Genomic DNA, 20,076 nt, shown 5'->3' with positions numbered 1-20,076 from the left:
CCACACCCAGCTAATTTTGTATTTTTTTTTTTAGTAGAGACAGCGTTTCGTGGGGTTTCACCATGTTGGCCAGGCTGGTCTTGAACTCCTGGCCTCAAGTGATCCACCCGCCTCGGCCTCCCAAAGTGCTGGGATTACAGGCATGAGCCACCGTGCCCGGCCGCATTTTTTTAATCCATTTGCATTAATCCGGGATCTCCAGAACAGAACCAAACAGATACAGATATAAGAGGCGATTTATTATGGGAATTGGATGACAAAGTTATGGAGGCTGAAAAATCCCACAATCTGCCATCTGCAAGCTGGAAGACCTGGAAAGCCAATGGTGTAATTCATTCCAAGTCCAAAGACCTGAGGACCAGGTGAGCCAATGGTGTAATGTCTCGGAGTCTGAAGGCCTCCAGGAGCTCTGATGTCTGAGAAGTTGGATGTCCCAGCTCAAGAAAGGAGAGAATTCACCTTTTCTTCACCTTTTTGTTCTATTTGCGCCCTCAGTGGATTCGATGATGGCACCTATGTTGGATAGGGTGGATCCTTTTACTCAGTCTGATTCAAATACTAACCTCTTCCAGAAACACTCTCACAGACATACCCAGAAATAATTTTCTACCAGCTATCCGGGTATTCCCTGGGCTGGTCAAGTTGACACATGAAATTAACTATCACACTGGTCATGCGTCAATGGACATTTGGGTTGTTTCCGCCTTTTGGCTATTGTGAATAATGCCGCTATGAACACTGGTGTACAGATATCAATTTGAGTTCCTGCTTTCAGTAGTTTTGAGTACTATGAAATTTCTGGATCATGTGTTAATTCTGGTTTAATTCTTTTGAGGAACCGCCATACTGTTTTCCAGAGCGACTGCACCATTTTACATTCCCACCAGCAATTCACAAGTGTTCCAATTTCTCCACATGTTCTCCACATCTCCATATTTCTCAGCAAACAGCTGTTACCTTATTTTTCTGATAACAGCCATCCTAATGGGTGTGAAGTGGTATCTCTTTGTGTGTTTTTTTTGTTTGTTTTTTTGTTTTGTTTTGTTTTGAGATGGAGTCTCGTTCTGTTGCCCAGGCTGGAGTGCAGTGGCGCGATCTCGGCTCACTGCAAGCTCCGCCTCCCGGGTTCACACCATTCTCCTGCCTCAGCCTCCCGAGTAGCTGGGACTACAGGCGCCCGCCACCATGACCGGCTAATTTTTTGTATTTCTAGTAGAGATGGGGTTTCACCGTGTTAGCCAGGATGGTTTCGATCTCCTGACCTCGTGATCCACCCGCCTCGGCCTCCCAAAGTGCTGGGATTACTACAGGCGTGAGCCACGGCGCCCGGCCTATTATTAGTTCTTTATATGTTCTGGGTATTAATCCTTATCAGATATGTAATTTGAAATATTTCCTACCATTCTGTGGGTTGATTTTTTACTTCAGTATATTGTATTTGATGTACAAAAGTTTTTAATTTTTATAAGCCTAATTTATTTTTTTCTTTTGTGGTCTGTGCTTTTATGTTGTATCCAAGAAATCACTGCCAAATTCAATGTCATGAATATTATACAACATAAATGATAACATATAAACAATAAAAACATAAATAATAACATATAAGCAATAAAAAACATGGGGCACTATGTTTTTTTCTGAGTTTATAGTTTTAGGTCCTACATTTAGGTATTTGGTCCCTTTTTAGCTCTTTATTTTATTTATTTATTTTTTTGAGACAGAGTCTCGCTCTGTCGCCCAGGCTGGAGTGCAGTGGCGCGATCTCGGCTCACTGCAAGCTCCACCTCCCGGGTTCACGCCGTTCTCCTGCCTCAGCCTCCTGACTAGCTGGGACTACAGGCACCCGCCACCGTGCCTGGCTAATTTTTTTTTGTATTTTTAGTAGAGACAGGGTTTCACCGTTTTAGCCAGGATGGTCTCGATCTCCTGACCTCGTGATCCGCCCGCCTCGGCCTCCCAAAGTGCTGGGATTACAGGCATGAGCCACCGCGCCCGGCCCCAGTTCTTTATTTTTTTGAGACAGCGTCACACTCTGTCGCTTAGGCTGGAGTGCAGTGGCATGGCTCACTGCCGTGAACTCGAACTCCTGGGCTCAAGCAATCCGTCTCAACCTCCTGAGTAGCTGGGACTACAGGCATGCACCACCATGCCCAGCTAATTTTTTTCTTTTTTTTTTTTTCTTTTGTAGAGATAGGATCTCACTATGTTGACCAGGCTGGTTTCAAACTCCTGGGCTCAAGTGATCTTCCCGCCTTGGCTTCCCAAAGTGCGGGAATTACTGATGTGAGTCACCAGGTCCAGCCATTTGATCCATTTTGAGTTAATTTTTGTATATAGTGTTAGGTAAGGGTCAACTTCATTCTTTTGCATGTGGATACCCAATTTTCCCAAAACCATTTGTTGAAAAGATTGTCCTTTCCCCCAGTGAATGGTCTTGGCGCCCTTGTTGAAAATCATTCAGCCGTATATGGAAAGGTTTTATTTTTATGGGCTCCCTATTCTGTACAATTGGTCATATGTCTGTCTTTATTTTTTTTGGAGACAGAGTTTCACTCTTGTTGCCCAGGCTGGAGTGTAATGGCTCAATCTCGGCTCACTGCAATCTCCACCTCCCGGGTTCAAGCGATTCTCCTGCCTCAGCCTCCCAAGTAGCTGGAATTTCAGGCATGGGCCACCATGCCCGGCTAATTTTGTATTTTTAGTAGAGACGGGGTTTCTCCATGTTAGTTAGGCTGGTCTTGAACTCCCGCCTCAGCCTCCCAAAGTGCTGGGATTACAGACGTGAGCCACCACGCCCGGCCTACATGTCTGTCTTTATGCTAGAATCACACTGTTTTGATTACTGTAGCTTTGTAGTAAGTTTTGAAATCAGGAAGTATGAGTCCTCCACCTTTGTTTCTTTTTTTTAAGATTGTTTTGGTTATTTGGGTCCCTTGAGACTCCATATGGACTTAATTTAAGAGTGGACTTTTCTATTCCCTCAAAAGAAAATCAAGATTTTTGACATGGGAGAAACATGTAAAGTGACTAAGGTTAAGTTAAAACCCTGTAATTCTAGCTGGGCGCAGTGGCTCACACCCGTAATCCCTGCACTTTGGGAGGCTGAGGCACGTGGATCACGAGGTCAGGAGTGTAAAACCAGCCTGGCCAAGATGGTGAAACCCCGTCTCTACTAAAAATATAAAAATTAGCCAGGCATTGTGGCAGGTGCCTGTAATTCCAGCTACTCAGGAGGCTGAGGCAGAGAACTGCTTGAACCCAGAAGGCAGAGGTTACAGTGAGCCTGGGCAACAGAGCAAGACTCCATCTCAAAAAATAATAATAATAATAAATAAATAAAATTTAAAAACCCTATAATTCTAAATTTGAATATGAAACATTAGTATGAACTCCTGATGCATTTCGTATTTTAAAAAAATTACAGCCAGGTGCGGTAGCTCACGCCTGTAATTCCAGCACTTTGGGAGGCCAAGGCAGGCAGATGACAAGGTCAGGACAGGAGATCGAGACCATCCTGGCCAACATGGTGAAACCCCGTCTCTACTAAAATACAAAAAAATTAGCAGGGTGTGGTGGCGCGTGCCTGTAGTCCCAGCTACTCAGCAGGCTGAGGCAGGGGAATTGCTTGAACCTGGGAGGCAGAGGTTGCAGTGAGCCGAGATCGCGCCACTGCACTCCAGCCTGGAGAATGAGCAAGACTCCATCTCAAAAAAAAAAATTACCAGCTAGGCTGGGCACAGTGGCTCATGCCTGTAATTCCAACACTTTGGGAGGCTGAGGCAAGAGGAGTGCTAGAGCCCAGGAGTACAAGATGAGCCTGGGCAACATAGTGAGACCTCTTCTCTACTAAAAAATAAAAAATTAGCTGAGCATGGTGGTGTGTGCCTGTAGTCCCAGCTACTGGGGGACCTGAGGAGGGAGAATCACTTGAGCCTAGGAGTTCGAGCCTGCAATGGGCTATGATCACACCACCACTGCAATCCAGCCTGGATGACAGAGCAAGACTCCCATTTTTTAAAAAATTACTGGCTGGGCATGGTGGCTCACGCCTGTAATTCCAACACTTTGGGAGGCCAAGGCGGGCAGGTCACTTGAGGTCAGGAGTTGGAGACCAGCCCGACCAACATGGAGAAACCCTGTCTCTACTAACAATACAAAATTAGCTGGGCATGGTAGCGCATGCCTGTAATCCCAGCAACTCGGGAGGCTGAGGCAGGAGAATCACTTGAACCCGGGAGGCGGAGGTTGCAGTGAGCCAAGATCATGCCATTCCACTCCAGCCTGGGCAACAAGAGTGAAACTCTGTCTCAAAAAAAAAAAAAAAAAAAGTACTAACTATTCACCGAAAACATCTACAATGACTGACTCAGTAGCAATAAGTATCCGAAGTACTCAAGCTGTAGTCTTTAAATATCATTTCCTACTAAGAGAAATCAGGACTCCTTGGAAAGCTGTCTGATTCCAGATCTGGGGCAGAAAATTTACTAGATGAGTCTAGAAATATCTTTTCAGGCCAGGCGCTGTGGCTCATGCCTGTAATCCCAGCACTGTGGGAGGCCAAGGCAGGTGGATCACCTGAGGTCAGGAGTTCGAGACCAACCTGACCAATATGGAAACCCCATCTCTACTAAAAATACAAAAATTAGCTGGGCGTGGTGGCACACTCCCGTAATCCCAGCTACTTGGGAGGCTGAGGCAGGAGAATTGCTTGCACCCGGGAGGCAGAGGTTGCAGTGAGCCGAGATTGCACCATTGCACTCCAGCCTGGGCAGTAAGAGCGAAACTCCATCTCAAAAAAAAAAAGAAAAAAGAAAAGAAATATCTTTTCATACCAGACAGCAAAGAAGCTATCACAGGCTACTGTAATTGCTTTTTTAAAATTATTTTTTTAATAGACATAGGGATCTTGCCATGTTGACCAGGCTGGTCTTAAACTCCTGGCCTCAATCAGTCTTCCCCATTCAGCCTTCCAAAGTGCTGGGATTACAGGTATGAGCCACCAAGACTCATATATTGGAATTGTGTCAAAAGGACTGAAGAACAACCAACTTGAAGAAGTTCTCCCTAACCAAAGACGAATAATTTGAATTTCAATAACTATATTTGATTAAAACACAGCTAATATATTTAAATCCATGCATTCATTAAGATTTTAAAAAACTCAGCCGGGTTTGGTAGTTCATGCCTGTAATCCTAACACTTTGGGAGGCTGAGACAGAAGGATCGCCTAAGCTCAGAGGTTCGAGACCAGCCTTGGCAACATAGCAAGATCTTGTGTCTACTAAAAATTAAAAAAAAGAAATTAGCTGAGTGTGGTGGTGCACGCTGTTAGTCCTAGCTACTTGGGAGGCTAAGGTGGGAGGATTGCTTGAGCCCAGGAGTTTGAGGCTGCAGTGAGCAACGAGTCATGCCACAGCATTCCAGCATGGCGACAGAGTGAGACCCTGCCTCAAAAAATTGTTGTCTTTTTAATTAGCTGGGTGTGGTGGTGAGTGCTTATAGTCCCTACCTGGGAGGCCAAGGTAAGAGGATCCCAACTGATAGGGGCGTTGGTGGGAGAAAAAGTAGGTTTACTGATTTATTCTGAAAGCCAGCAAGACTGAGAGGATGGTGTACTAGCGTTCTAAAGTACCATTTTAAGTCAGTACAATCTTAGGCTCTTTCTATGTTAAGGGCAGGGAAGAGAAGGAGGGTGTGGTCAAGAAGTACCCCATGGCAGACATCTGGGCAGCAGCGAGGGTCCGAGGAGGTTGGGAACTTCTTTGTCCTTGGTCCAGTCACAATGCTCCTGTAAATCTTTAAGAAAACATAGTTGTTTACATACTTCTTTAACCCCAGACTAAGTTTTAAAAACTACATGATTGCTGTTTTTACATATTAGCTCAGTGCTCTAAAGCTTATGGCAGCAAAAAATTAGAAGTCCAAATGCCCATGGCTGGGCACGGTGGCTCACGCCTGTAGTAACACTTTAGGAGGCCGAGATGGGCAGATCACCTGAGGTCAGGAGTTAGAGACCACCCTGGCCAACATGGTGAAACCCTGTCTCTACTAAAAGTACAAAATTAGTTGGATGCAGTAGTTCATGCCTGTAATCCCAACATTTTCAGAGGCTGAGGCGGGTGGATCACCTAAGGTCAGGAGTTTGAGACCAGCCTGGCCAACATGGTGAAACCCCGTCTCTACTAAAAATACAAAAAGTTAGCCAGGCATGGTGGCAGGCACCTGTAATCCCAGCTACTCAGGTGGCTGAGGCAGGAGAATCACTTGAACCCGGGAGGCAGAGGTTGCTGTGAGCCGAGATTGTGCCATTGCACACAACAAGAGCGAAACTCTGTCTCAAAAGAAAAAAAAATACAAAATTAGCCGGGCATGGTGATGCATACCTGTAATCCTAGCTACTCAGGAGGCTGAGGCAGGAGAATCACTTGAACCTGGGAGGCAGAGGTTGCAGTGAGCCGAGATGGTGCTATTGCACTCCAGCCTGGGCCACAAGAGAGAAACTCCATCTCAAAAAAATAAAAATAAAAATGCCTATCTTCAGGATGAATAAACAAACTGTGGTATATTTACACAACAAAATAGTATACAGCAGTGAAAAAGTGAATTAACTGTGAAACATGAATCATAGTAACAGGTTGAGTGAAAAAAGCAAGTAACAAAGGACAACAAATCATATGATGCCCTCTTCATAAAAGTTCAAAACTGGCCGGGTGCGGTGGCTCACACCTGTAATCTCAGCACTTTGGGAGGCAGAGGCTGGCGAATCACCTGAGGTCAGGAGTTCGAGACCAGCCTGGCCAACATGGTGAAACCCTGTCTCTACTAAAAAAATACAAAAATTAGCTGGGCGTGGTGGTTGGCCCCTTTAATCCCAGCTACTCAGGAGGCTGAGGCAGGAGAATCGCTTGAACCTAGGAGGTGGAGGTTGCAGTAAGCAGAATGCCACTGCATTCCAGCCTGCGCGACAGAGTGAGACTTTGTCTCAAAAAAAAAAAAAAAAAAAGTTCAAAACTAAGGAAAACCAAAAGATATATTGTGTAGGCATGCAGATATAACTTTTTTTTTCTTTAAAATACAGAATTCTGGGCCAGGCGTGGTGGCTCATGCCTGTAATCCCACTTTGGGAGGCTGAGGTGGGAGGATCGCTTGAGCCCAGGAGTTTGAGACCAGCCTGGGCAACACAGTGAGACCCATCTCTATTTACAATAAATAAATTAATTAATTAATTTTAAAAATACAGAATTCTGGCCCAGCGTGGTGGCTCACGCCTGTAATCCCAGCACTTTGTGAGGCCAAGGGGGGAGGAAAGTTGAGCTCAGGAGTTCAAGACTAGCCTGGACAACAAGGTTAAACCACTTCTTTACAAAAAATACAAAAACTTAGCCGGGCATGGTGGTGTGCTCCCGTAGTCCCAGCTATGCAAGAGGCTGAAGTGGGAGGATTGCTTGAGCCCAGGAGGTAGAGGCTGCAGTGAGCCGAGATTGTGCCACTGCACTCCAGCCTGGGCGACAGAGACAGACCGTGTCTCAAAAAATAAATAAATACAATACAATACAATACAATACAATACAATACAGAATTCTGGACGGTGGTGGCCCCTTGAGTTTTGCAATGGGTACATGGGTGTTTATCGTATTAATTTAAAAGTTATAAATATACATGAATTTTAAGAAGAGGATCCATGCAAGGTTCAATGATAATTGTATATCATTAACCAAAGATTTTAATTAATCCATTCTGTCAACTGAAGTCGGCCTCCCTCGCCCCCTGCCAAAAGTAAACACTTTTCTAATCAGGGCCAGCCACTGGAGAAACTGAAATGAGTGGGTGGGGTGCTAACTCTATTTTCACTTTTCTCTTCCTGTTTCTTCAGAGCCTGGGAAACAAGTCAGAATTTCCAATCTTTTCCAATTCCCACATGATTTCCTAATTTAAGACGAATTCAGAGAAAATAAAAAAGTCTTTCTCCATCTGGAGAAGACTCCGCCCCCTGCAGTGGAGCATCCTCCTTTGGGGATGAGGCCTGGGGTGGGGGTGCGTCAGCCCCAGCCTCCACACGGACGCGCCTTGGGCTTGGTCTTGGGGGAGCTACCTGCACTGTGGGGTCACATGACAGAATTAGTGGTCAGCCCTAGCTGGAGGTCCAGGGCAAACACAGGCGGGGGCAGGGGGGTGGGGGGTCGTGAGCCTGCTGATTCAAGTGTCCCTGTGGGTCCCGCACCCTCTGAGACACAAGCGCCAGGCTTCAGAGACGAGGCTCCGGGATTTACCCCTGGGGGCCTCCTGCTCCCACAGCCGATGAGAGCCGGCAGTTTGGCTGTATCGTAAGCTGGCGCTTTAGCTGGAGAGGGACGAGCCCTCGGCCAGCTCGCCAGCGGGAGGGCCTCAGTCGTCCCATCCGGGCTGTAGGCTCCGCAAAGCTCTTGATGCACTGTCAGGCTGGGAGGTCCGGCCGCTCCCATTCCCCCACAGCCGCATCTAGATTGGGGTGGGTAGAACATTTTAAAGTGCTTCTGAGACAGCCACCACCGAAAGGCACCTTTAGCGATTAGGAAACCCGCGCGGAGTTCAACCACCCGGCCTCTGCGGAGCAGAAGTCCCGGTCGGGCCTTTCCCTGCGCGGGGCGGGCGGCCGCAGCCCAGTAGCCCTGGCTTTGCTCCAGACCCGGCCCAGAGTGACATCACCAAACTCCGCCGATCGGCGGGAGGGGGCCCTGAAATCCCCTAAAAACAAAGTGAGTAATCGGCGGACCCACCCTCCAGGCGGGGCCGGGACCCGGGAGCTAGCCGAGCCACCGGGCACGCCAGCCTCTTCGTCCTCGGCGAGGCGCGCACTTGGCCCCGACCCCCGGCAGCGGCTGTGCGTGCAGCCTCTTCGTCCTCCGCGCGGCGTGCACTTGCTCCCGGCCCCTGCGCCGGGCGGCGGCGGGGCAGCGCGCAGGCGCGGCCGGATTCCGGGCAGTGACGCGACGGCGGGCGCGCGCGGCGCATTTCCGCCTCTGGCGAATGGCTCGTCTGTAGTGCACGCCGCGGGCCCAGCTGCGACCCCGGCCCCGCCCCCGGGACCCCGGCCATGGACGGTGAGGTCGCCCTCTGACCCCGCGGGGTGGCATCGCCGGGGCCGCCGCGGCTGTGGCGGGAGCCCCCGCGCCGCTTTCCGCCCCTTCCTGCGCCGACGGGCGCTGCGCAGGGAGCGGTCGGCCTGCCGGATGGTGGCGCGGGGCGGGGCAGGCGGGGAGGGGTCTGACTCAGTTTCCCCTCTGGGTGGAGGGGGTGGCCCTTGACTCAGCATCCTCCCTGGGTGGGGGAGCAGAGGGAACCTTGACTCAGTTTCCCTCCACACCGTCCATGGGGGCAGCTCTGGCTTCGTTTCCCTATTAGGGGAGAACGCATCTGATTCAGTTTCCTCTCTGGAGGGAGGTGGGGCGTGCCCTCCCCCTCAGTTTTCCTTAAGAAAGTACAACAGGCCCTGATTCAGCTTCCCTCGGGAGAAGAAGGATTCCTTACCCCGTTTTCCCTCAAGAAGCAGGTGTTTCTGGTTCCTTTCCTCCACCCCTTAGTTTCACCGCAGGTTCTAGGGAGCAGGTCCTGACTCAGTTCCCCTGGGAGGGAGCCTGGCTTCTCCTCTCCGTGGAGAGCAGATTCCCCCTTGTGAGAATGGGCATTGGGTGTGTGCTGACCCTGATCTCCCTCCCCTTTCAGAACTGTTCCCCCTCATCTTCCCGGCAGGTAAGTGGCCCCCGCGGCGGTCGGGGAGGTGCTCCCTGGGGTAGGGCAGTGGGGGCAGCCGCCTAATGGGGCTGCGGTGTCCCCTGGCAGAGCCAGCCCAGGCCTCTGGCCCCTATGTGGAGATCATTGAGCAGCCCAAGCAGCGGGGCATGCGCTTCCGCTACAAGTGCGAGGGGCGCTCCGCGGGCAGCATCCCAGGCGAGAGGAGCACAGATACCACCAAGACCCACCCCACCATCAAGGTCAGCACTGCGCCAGGGTGTGCGGGGAAGGGACTGTGGAACCCCAGCCCTCTGTGTTTGGGAGTCAGGTTTGGATGTCTGGGCCTCTGTACTTTGGACAGATCAATGGCTACACAGGACCAGGGACAGTGCGCATCTCCCTGGTCACCAAGGACCCTCCTCACCGGCCTCACCCCCACGAGCTTGTAGGAAAGGACTGCCGGGATGGCTTCTATGAGGCTGAGCTCTGCCCGGACCGCTGCATCCACAGGTGAGGTCCCTGCAGGCTAGGAGGCCCAGCATGAGGGGACAGGAGGTGGGCTATGAAGTAGCCGCTACAGTGTTACTCCTTTCTGGATACAGGGCAGAATTCCTCACTCCTTGCCCTGACTCAGCTCTGCAAGTAAACTGCCTTTGTCTTGAAATTATCTATTTGTACGTTTACTCTAGCAGATGAGTTCCAGGGGATACGGATGGGTCCCTAATCACTTCTGAATTCCTGACCCCTGTAGCTGGAAGGACAAGTCCCTCAGAGTCACGTCTCTTGTTTGAGGAAGAAAACCATTGAACCAGCACTCTCCCCTGGAGTTGGCATTGCAGTTGACAGAGACAGGCTGTAAAAAAATATACAGGCCGGGCATAGTGGCTCATGCTTATAATCCTAGCACTTCGGGAGGCCAAGGCAGGAAGATCTCTTGAGCCTAGGAATTCAAGACTAGCCAAGGCAACATAGTGAGACCCCATGTCTACAAAAAATAAGAAATTAGCTGGGTATGGTGGCATGCGCCTATAGTCCCAGGGAGGCTGAGGTGGGAGGATCGCCTGAGCCCAGGAGGTGACTGCTGCGGCAAGCTATGATTGCACCACTGCACTTGGGTGGCAGGGCGACACCTTGTCTTTTTTTTTTTTTTTTTTTTTTTAAGACAAGAGTCTTGCTCTGTCCCCAGACTGGAGTGCAGTGGCGCGATCTCAGCTCACTGCAACCTCCACCTTCCGGGTTCATGCCATTCTCCTGCCTCAGCTTCCCGAGTAGCTGGGACTACAGGTGCCTGCCACCACGTCTGGCTAATTTTTTGTATTTTTTAGTAGAGACAGGGTTTCACCGTGTTAGCCAGGATGGTCTCAATCTCCTGACCTTGTGATCTGCCTGTCTTGGCCTCCCAAAGTGCTGGGATTACAGGCTTGAGCCACCGCACCCGGCCCGATACTGTGTCTCTTAAAAATAAATAAATACACAGATAAATAAACAAGGTGCTGTCAGAGTAACAGTTTCAGTCCTGAAAATAAAACGAGGTCATAGGATAGAAGGATAACCTGGGGTGGGGGAGTTAGGGGAGCTGGTGTGTGATGACTTTAGATTGGGAGGTCAGGGAAGGCCTCCCTCAGCTAAGACTTGAATGGTGAGAAGGAGGAGAGAAGTAGGAAAAGAACATTCCAAGCCGACCAAACAAGTGCAAAGGCCTTGAGGTGGGAATGAGTGTCCTGTGTTTAGAGAGTGGAAAAGGAGCCCCGGTGGCTGTAAGCAGGGAGCCCACAGGGAGGCTGGCAGGGGCAGGGGCACGGAGGTGCTTGTCAGCTGAGTGAAGGGACAGGGTTCGTTGCAGCACAGTAGGAAGCCACTGGAGAGGGTTAGGCATGGAGCGATGATCTAGGGGTGGGCAGAGTAGGAAGGAGCAGGCTGGGCAAGGCAGGAAGGTCCGGGCTCTGTGAGAGACAGTGGGACAGACGACTGGGGGTGCTCAGTTTCCAGAACCTGGGAATCCAGTGTGTGAAGAAGCGGGACCTGGAGCAGGCTATCAGTCAGCGCATCCAGACCAACAACAACCCCTTCCAAGGTGAGGGCAAACCTGCCTGCCACACCCGCACCCTCTGTCACCCTCCCCAGCCCGCCTTTCCTGCATCTCCCTCACTGGCCAAGACACAGTAAAGCTGGAATCTTGGTGCCCATTCAGTACTCTCCCACTTTACCATTGGGAAACTGAGTCCCAGGAGGGGACATGACATTCAGGCCACAGTGGAGTCAGTGCTGGGTTCTGCCTCCTCTAGGACTTGTGTTTCACACACGCACCAGCGGCCCTCCCAGCGCAGAGCTCCCTGCCCCCACTGATAGCACCTATATCCCCACTTCCCCTGCTCTCCTGATCGCCTGTTTTCTTGGCAGTTCCTATAGAAGAGCAGCGTGGGGACTACGACCTGAATGCTGTGCGGCTCTGCTTCCAGGTGACAGTGCGGGAACCATCAGGCAGGCCCCTCCGCCTGCCGCCTGTCCTTTCTCATCCCATCTTTGACAATCGTGAGTAGCGAGGGAGACGCAGGAAGGGGAGAGGGTGGGCCTGAATAGGAGGAAGGGGGTTGGGGTGAGTGTGGCCTGCAAGAGGCGCTCTGGCTTCATTCAATCATCTTGCGTATTTGTCTCCTCTTCTCTGCCCAGCTCTTTGTTGGCTGGGGAGAGAGGGCAAAGAAGACCCAGAGCTGTCCTTGAGGTGTAGCTCTGGCCTGGCAGGAAGTCTAGCAGAGAGTCTGATGGGAGATGGGCATTTTCAGTATTGTGTGATGAGAAGGTGGTGTGCCCACAACTGCGATAATGACTCTAGGAAATGAACTCCCAGGAACAAGATAGTGTTCGAGAATGATGATTCAGTGATGGAAGCCCACAGATGAATTGGGCTGACTGATCAGCTGCAGTCTTTAATTAAGTAACCAGCAGGATGAATGGAAATAAAACGAATCTGGAGCCCCAAGGATGGGAAACCAGGATAAACTGGGGGTCAGGAGGGAAGGGCTCATTGCCAAGGTGGGTATGGACTGGCCTTAAAGATCGCTTTGGTCAGGTGGAGAAAGAGTGTGATCAGATTGGCACCCACTGGACTATAAGCTCCGGGAGAGCAGAGAGGTTTGGGTTTTGTGTGTGGTCGTATTCTTGCTTAGATCAGTGTTGAGCGCACAGTAGGCAAATACTTGTTGAATCGGTTGGGGTGAGGAGCTAATAAGAAGGTCTGACTTTGGCTACAAAGGTGTAGGTGGCAAGCTCTGGGCAACCTTGACTCTGGGCTGGGCAGGGAAGTTGCATCTCCTGCAGGCCACCCTGGGGACCTCTCGTGGCTCAGGTCATCCTCCCTTGTTTTCACTGCCTCAGGTGCCCCCAACACTGCCGAGCTCAAGATCTGCCGAGTGAACCGAAACTCTGGCAGCTGCCTCGGTGGGGATGAGATCTTCCTACTGTGTGACAAGGTGCAGAAAGGTATACATCAGGAGGCAGGGGTGGGCTCTTGGGAGCAAGGGGTGAAGCTGAGCAGAGAAGTGGAGTGTCAGGTAACTGGCTTTGAATACTTCCTCCTGTGCCTCGGGGGCCTCAGGTGGGCCGAAGGGTGATGTATCAGAAGACAAGCATCAGAAGTTGAGGGGGAGACCATGGAGGGTTAGACACACTGACCCACACTGCCACCGCATCTCCTGCAGAGGACATTGAGGTGTATTTCACGGGACCAGGCTGGGAGGCCCGAGGCTCCTTTTCGCAAGCTGACGTGCACCGACAAGTGGCCATTGTGTTCCGGACCCCTCCCTACGCAGACCCCAGCCTGCAGGCTCCTGTGCGTGTCTCCATGCAGCTGCGGCGGCCTTCCGACCGGGAGCTCAGTGAGCCCATGGAATTCCAGTACCTGCCAGATACAGGTACACAGCTGGGGTGGCAGCATCAGGGCAGCTGGGCTCTGTGCCGTGAGAGAGAGGCCAAGACTGCATGTCTGGGGCTGTAGTTGAGGGCCAGAAGCTGGAGTCAGAGCTTGGGATCCAAGAAACTGGAATCCATTTCTTGCCTCATTTAATAATAATGATACCTCAGACATTGAGCTAGTACTACACATCTGCCCCTATTCCAGGCACTTCACTGGATTACCTGATTTTAATCTCATGACCCTTTTGAAGTAGGAGATAGTGTCCAACTTGCCTGGGTTCACGTGGCTAGTAAGTAGCAGAGTCTAGCAGAGTCAGCGTTGGAACCCAGGCCATCTGGCTTCAGGATCCTTTTGCCACACTGGTTGTCTTGTCACTACCATACAGCCCAGCCACATTTTGGTCGAGGTTTGAGTGTCCACTTGGTACCAGGGCCTGTGCCAGGTATTGTGAATACAAAAAATGAGTAAGACATGCTCCCTGCCCTTCAGAGTCTCAGTCACTTGAGGAAGACAAATGTGCAAAACAGATCCTTAAGTCACGGAATGAAATGTGAAATGGAGGTGTGCGCAGAGAAGCACGGGGGCACGGTGGCCTCCAGGGAGCTGGAGACAGCTGCATGGAGAAGGTGGCATTGAAGCTGGAGAAAGACACAGAAGTGTGTTCTCCAGGCAGGTGGCCCAGCACCTGGAAGGGAAGGGGTGTTGGCAACTGCACGGCCTGTTCAGGGCCACCTTCGTGGTTTGAGCTGATGTTGGGCAGTGAGCAGGCTCAGAGATAGGAGGGCCTGGTTAAGCTGAAGGCCTCTAAGCAGAGAGGTGACAGGAGCAGATTTGGAAGTTGACTCAGGAGGCCACGTGTAGAAGATCAGAGACAGAGAGACTCAAAGCAGGGAGGCCATTCTGGAAATGTTGCTGTAGTCCAGGAAGAGAAGATGCGGCACAAACCTTACAGAAGGAATAGCAGAGCAAGATCACATCTCCACCACTGTCCTCAGTTACCCTTCAGCCCTGCAGCCGTTTTGCGTCTTATAGACCAAGCTCAGTCTCACCTCAGGACCTGTGTCTAGCTGTTGCCTCTGCTTGGAATGCCCAAGGTTTTAATGCAAGTGGCTCATGCCAGTCCTTCCCTGACCTCTAAATTAGTCCTTCCCTCTACATTTAGACTGTCCTGACCTCACTTCCAGTATTGTTATATCACCATATCGTCCCTGGACCACCGTCACTTGAGATTTTCTGGTTTGGTTTTGTTTGTTTGTTTGTTTGTTTGTTTGAGACACAGTCTCACTCTTGTCGCCCAGGCTGGAGTGCAGTGGTGCAATCTCGGCTCACTGCAACCTCCACCTCCCGGGTTCAAGTGATTCTCCCTGCCTCAGCCTCCCGAGTAGCTGGGACTACAGGCGCCCGCCACCACATCCGGCTAATTTTTTGTATTTTTAGTAGAGACGGGGTTTTCACCATGTTGGCCAGGGTGGTCTCGATCTCCTGACCTCGTGATCCACCCGCCTCGACCTCCCAAAGTGCTGGGATTACAGGCGTGAGCCACCACGCCTGGCAGAGATTTTCTGGTTTGTATATATGGTTGTGTCCCTCTCACTTTTTCACTAGGATGCCAACTTTTTGGGAGCAGACACCTTGTGTGCATACTCACGGCCACATCCCCAGTGTCTAGAAGGGGGGCTGGCACATAGTCGGTGCTTGATAAATATGTGTCAAGTTACTGGTGGGGAGTGAGAGAAAAGAAGATAATCATTCCAAGGTTTCTAGCTTTGGTGACAGGGCAGATGGCAGATGGATGGTCAGGGAATGCAGGAGAAAGAACCTAGTTTTTGAGGGATGATGAGGTTGTCTTTGAATTGATGGAATTGAAGTGCTTTGGAGCTACTGAAGTACCACTGTAATTAGAAAGACAGTTCTGAAAGCTCTGACTAAAATATGAAACCATTAGAGATAAGAATAAGAGTCTCTGCTGAAGTCTTAAGGCAGTTGTGCCTCAGCTGCCCCAGACTGCCAAGAAATTCTCGCCAGGCCTGGGTGGAGGCTGACAATGAGCCAGCATGTGAGCAGTGCAGGAAGGTGTGAGCTGGAGGCTGGGGCCCCCCAGGGCTCCTCTTTGCCCAGAGCATGGCCCCTGTACTCGGCCTCACCATGTGGTCTTAGAGGGGCAGATTCAGCCAACAGAGGCCTCCAAAAGCTGTGGGATTCTCAGAACTGCTGAGTGTCACACATCCCTTCTCATTGGCAGAGAAGGTTGGGAGAATGGGTCTTGGGAAAGCCTGGCTCCTCGCCTTCCTCCTGAGGGACCTTTGAGAGCGTCGGGGGCCCACCTGAGGAGAGCAAGTCCCACTTCTCCCCCTTACTTTCCCAGACGATCGTCACCGGATTGAGGAGAAACGTAAAAGGACATATGAGACCTTCAAGAGCATCATGAAGAAGAGTCCTTTCAGCGGTGAGATGGGGACTGGGAAAGCCAGAGAGGAAGGCAGCGGGCAGGGAGGGGACACCCTGGGGCTGAGAACTGACCTAGCCCTTGCCCTACAGGACCCACCGACCCCCGGCCTCCACCTCGACGCATTGCTGTGCCTTCCCGCAGCTCAGCTTCTGTCCCCAAGCCAGGTAAGGATTTCCTTTTGTCCCACTGGAACGACAGGTTCAGCTCTGCTCAGCTGAGGAGCAGTGGAGATGCAGACTCTTGGGCCCCATTACGGACCTACTGAATCAGAGGCTTTGACAGGATGGCGCAGGAACCAGCAACTTCCTGGGATGCTAATGCACACTGAAGCCTGGGAACCACCGTGCCACTTAAATTCTATATTGGGTATCTTGGGAATCAGAAGTTAAAAATGCAGAATCTCTGCTCTCATCTCTCACTTGAATTGGGGGAACAAAAATCACCTCTAAATTAGCAAGATGTGTGTGCCAGTGTGAGGCTCAAAAACTGACAAGCTCTGCACTTCAGGCCGCTGCTCACTTGGTGCTCCATGGGCTCATTGCCTCTCAGGACTTAGTTTTTCAGCTGTAAACTGAGGAGTCCAGCTTATCTCTCCAAGTGTCCCTTCCTCTAAAAGGCTGGAAGAGTTTCGTGGGCTTGAGTAGTCAGGGAGGACTCCAAGGTGGAGGTGTGGCTAGAACTGGACCCTACAGGCTGGGTCAGATGGGGTAAGAGGAAGGAGATAGGGTGTTGGCAGTGACTCCCTAGAGAGGGATTGAGCCTAAGCACCATGAAGAGGGGCTGGGGTACAGAGGACGGGGTGGATCTCTAGGGCTTTCTCTGACCCCTGCCTCTCTGTCTCTCTCCTCCAGCACCCCAGCCCTATCCCTTTACGTCATCCCTGAGCACCATCAACTATGATGAGTTTCCCACCATGGTGTTTCCTTCCGGGCAGATCAGCCAGGCCTCGGCCTTGGCCCCGGCCCCTCCCCAAGTCCTGCCCCAGGCTCCAGCCCCTGCCCCTGCTCCAGCCATGGTATCAGCTCTGGCCCAGGCCCCAGCCCCTGTCCCAGTCCTAGCCCCAGGCCCTCCTCAGGCTGTGGCCCCACCTGCCCCCAAGCCCACCCAGGCTGGGGAAGGAACGCTGTCAGAGGCCCTGCTGCAGCTGCAGTTTGATGATGAAGACCTGGGGGCCTTGCTTGGCAACAGCACAGACCCAGCTGTGTTCACAGACCTGGCATCCGTCGACAACTCCGAGTTTCAGCAGCTGCTGAACCAGGGCATACCTGTGGCCCCCCACACAACTGAGCCCATGCTGATGGAGTACCCTGAGGCTATAACTCGCCTAGTGACAGGGGCCCAGAGGCCCCCCGACCCAGCTCCTGCTCCACTGGGGGCCCCGGGGCTCCCCAATGGCCTCCTTTCAGGAGATGAAGACTTCTCCTCCATTGCGGACATGGACTTCTCAGCCCTGCTGAGTCAGATCAGCTCCTAAGGGGGTGACGCCTGCCCTCCCCAGAGCACTGGGTTGCAGGGGATTGAAGCCCTCCAAAAGCACTTACGGATTCTGGTGGGGTGTGTTCCAACTGCCCCCAACTTTGTGGATGTCTTCCTTGGAGGGGGGAGGCATATTTTATTCTTTTATTGTCAGTATCTGTATCTCTCTCTCTTTTTGGAGGTGCTTAAGCAGAAGCATTAACTTCTCTGGAAAGGGGGGAGCTGGGGAAACTCAAACTTTTCCCCTGTCCTGATGGTCAGCTCCCTTCTCTGTAGGGAACTCTGGGGTCCCCCATCCCCATCCTCCAGCTTCTGGTACTCTCCTAGAGACAGAAGCAGGCTGGAGGTAAGGCCTTTGAGCCCACAAAGCCTTATCAAGTGTCTTCCATCATGGATTCATTACAGCTTAATCAAAATAACGCCCCAGGTACCAGCCCCTGTATGGCACTGGCATTGTCCCTGTGCCTAACACCAGCGTTTGAGGGGCTGGCCTTCCTGCCCTACAGAGGTCTCTGCCGGCTCTTTCCTTGCTCAACCATGGCTGAAGGAAACCAGTGCAACAGCACTGGCTCTCCAGGATCCAGAAGGGGTTTGGTCTGGGACTTCCCTGCTCTCCCTCTTCTCAAGTGCCTTAATAGTAGGGTAAGTTGTTAAGAGTGGGGGAGAGCAGGCTGGCAGCTCTCCAGTCAGGAGGCATAGTTTTTACTGAACAATCAAAGCACTTGGACTCTTGCTCTTTCTACTCTGAACTAATAAATCTGTTGCCAAGCTGGCTAGAGATCCGCTTTTTTTCAGCAAACACTGAGCACACATTTTGCTAGTCACATCAGGCCAGACATTGGTGGTAGAGAGCTGGGTGAATGCGTGTACTGTCCTCTGAGAGCTTGCAGTCTGAGAATGCCCTTGGAAACCCCGAGTTACCGTCCAGTGGATGAAAACGGGCAGCTAAGGCAAGAGTCCTAGCACACTGAGAGCCTAGTAGAGCCCGCTGGCTGTGGGGATGGAGCAGTTTCAGGAGTCTTCCAAGAGGCCCCATTAGCTCCAGGTCTTAGATCAGCTGAGAGTGGATCTCAAAGAGGGACTAGCCAGCGTCAGAGGTAAGAGAAACGATGTTCGAAAGATGTGATGGGGCCAAATTCCTTGGGTGGCCCAGGGAGTGTGTGCTTCTCTTGGGGAATGTGTGGTGCCAGGTAAAGATCTACCCGGCCCACCGATGCTTTGATACTCTGTTCTGGGAGGAACGGTGAAATCTTCAATCCACAGCCTCAGGAAGCCAAAAACAAAGGCCCAGCGGCAGCCCACAAGGGCTACAGCTGGACGTACTTCCGCTTTGCCCCAGCGCAAGCGCAGCAGCAAAAAGCGCTGGCCGGCGTGGGCCCCCTTCTCGACTGCGCAGGCGCACAAGGAGCCCTCAGCAACCGGAGGCCGGGTCCAGCGTCTGGGGAAAATCCCCGCCGAGGCCGATGGCGTCTTCGTTTGGGATTCGCACCGTCGCGGGAGGACAATAGCAGGGGAAAAGGAGTTATCGTCAGCGGGACGCGTCCCAAAATTCAGCGAGTCTCCTAGGAACAGAAAAGGCCCTGGGTGCAGGCTCCGACGGGCGGCGCCGGCGAGACGGCAGGCCAACTCCGTCGAGGAAGTGGCGTTTTCCCCGGGGCTCTGGCTCCGGGGGGGCGGCCAGGGGCGGGGCTTGGAGCGAGGGCGGGCCTCGGCGGAACTCCCACGCGAGGGGCGGAGCCCGGGCTCGCGGTGGCTAGGTCAGGACCCAGGCGAAGCTGCCGGGGAGCGCCTGGGAGGCGGGGCCGGGGAGGAAGCGGGCGGGGTGAGAAGGCTCCTAACGCTGAGGAAGCCGACGGCTGAGCTGCGCAGGGACCCCGACCGGAGGTCCGCGACCCGAGGCTCAGAGGGAAACCAGGGAGCCAAGGCCCTGCAGCCCAGGCTGCGCCTCCCTCATCTTGGCTTTCTCGGTCCCGCGACCTCCCGTGACCCACGAAGACCTCTCCTGGTTCTTCTCTCATTCGTGAATGACCCCATCATGCTCATGGCTCAGCAGCTCCAAGTCCTCGTATCCAACCCAGATCTCTCTCCCCTGCGCACCAGCCCCTGGACATCTCCACTCTGACGTCCTCGGGCCTCTCAAACTCATCCTGTTCCAAATGACCTCAGCCATCCCCAGCCTGCCTCTCCTTTTCCTTGTCAGCCCTGGCCCTGCCACCTTCCAAGGGCTCCAGCCGGAAACCTGGCCACTACCGTAGATGCCGCCTCTTCCCTTAGTAACTTGCGTCCAGTCCTTCCACGAGGTCCTGGAAAATCTGCCCACTTCTCCCCACTGTCACCGCTATCACTGAGTTTAAGTCACCACTAGACCTCCCACTGGACTGCGGCTACAGCCGCCTCCCTGCAGCCAAAGAGCTCTGACATCCAGATCTCACCCCATCAATCTCCCTTCAAACATCAACCACAAGACCAGATCCGAGTTTTCTGCAGACACACCCTCAGTGACCACAGCCTTCCACACTAGTCCACA

General features: G+C 52.2%; 1 protein-coding gene and 1 long non-coding RNA gene across 5 annotated transcripts; one reads left to right on the top strand and one right to left on the bottom strand.

The window, feature by feature from the left end:
* Positions 1–218: 218 nt before the first annotated feature.
* LOC107967119 (uncharacterized) lies at positions 219–8,881 on the bottom strand. Of its 3 annotated transcripts, none has more exons than XR_001707356.4 (4): positions 8,757–8,881; positions 6,384–6,481; positions 5,710–5,796; positions 219–513 (listed from the first exon to the last, which is right to left on the bottom strand). It is a non-coding gene; the product is annotated as an uncharacterized LOC107967119 (long non-coding RNA). The 3 variants fall into 3 exon arrangements; XR_008537839.2 differs by having other exon boundaries at positions 6,384–6,506; positions 8,757–8,871; XR_008537840.2 differs by lacking the exon at positions 8,757–8,881 and adding an exon at positions 8,540–8,621 and having other exon boundaries at positions 6,384–6,506.
* A 41-nt stretch (positions 8,882–8,922) lies between these two features.
* Positions 8,923–18,321, top strand: RELA (RELA proto-oncogene, NF-kB subunit). 2 transcript variants are annotated; one of them, NM_001246630.1, is given in 11 exon segments: positions 8,991–9,080; positions 9,703–9,729; positions 9,820–9,971; positions 10,073–10,221; positions 11,694–11,785; positions 12,112–12,243; positions 13,087–13,191; positions 13,410–13,622; positions 15,990–16,070; positions 16,163–16,237; positions 16,925–18,321. In NM_001246630.1, coding segments are annotated over 11 exon segments (1,656 nt in total). In that variant the 5' UTR covers positions 8,991–9,073; the 3' UTR covers positions 17,548–18,321.
* Positions 18,322–20,076: the final 1,755 nt, after the last annotated feature.

The sequence above is a fragment of the Pan troglodytes genome, chromosome 9 (genome assembly GCF_028858775.2).
Source record: "Pan troglodytes isolate AG18354 chromosome 9, NHGRI_mPanTro3-v2.0_pri, whole genome shotgun sequence".
Taxonomy (NCBI): domain Eukaryota; kingdom Metazoa; phylum Chordata; class Mammalia; order Primates; family Hominidae; genus Pan; species Pan troglodytes.
The sequence above is the reverse complement of the archived record's forward strand: the minus strand, read 5'-3'. Positions and strand labels throughout refer to the sequence as shown.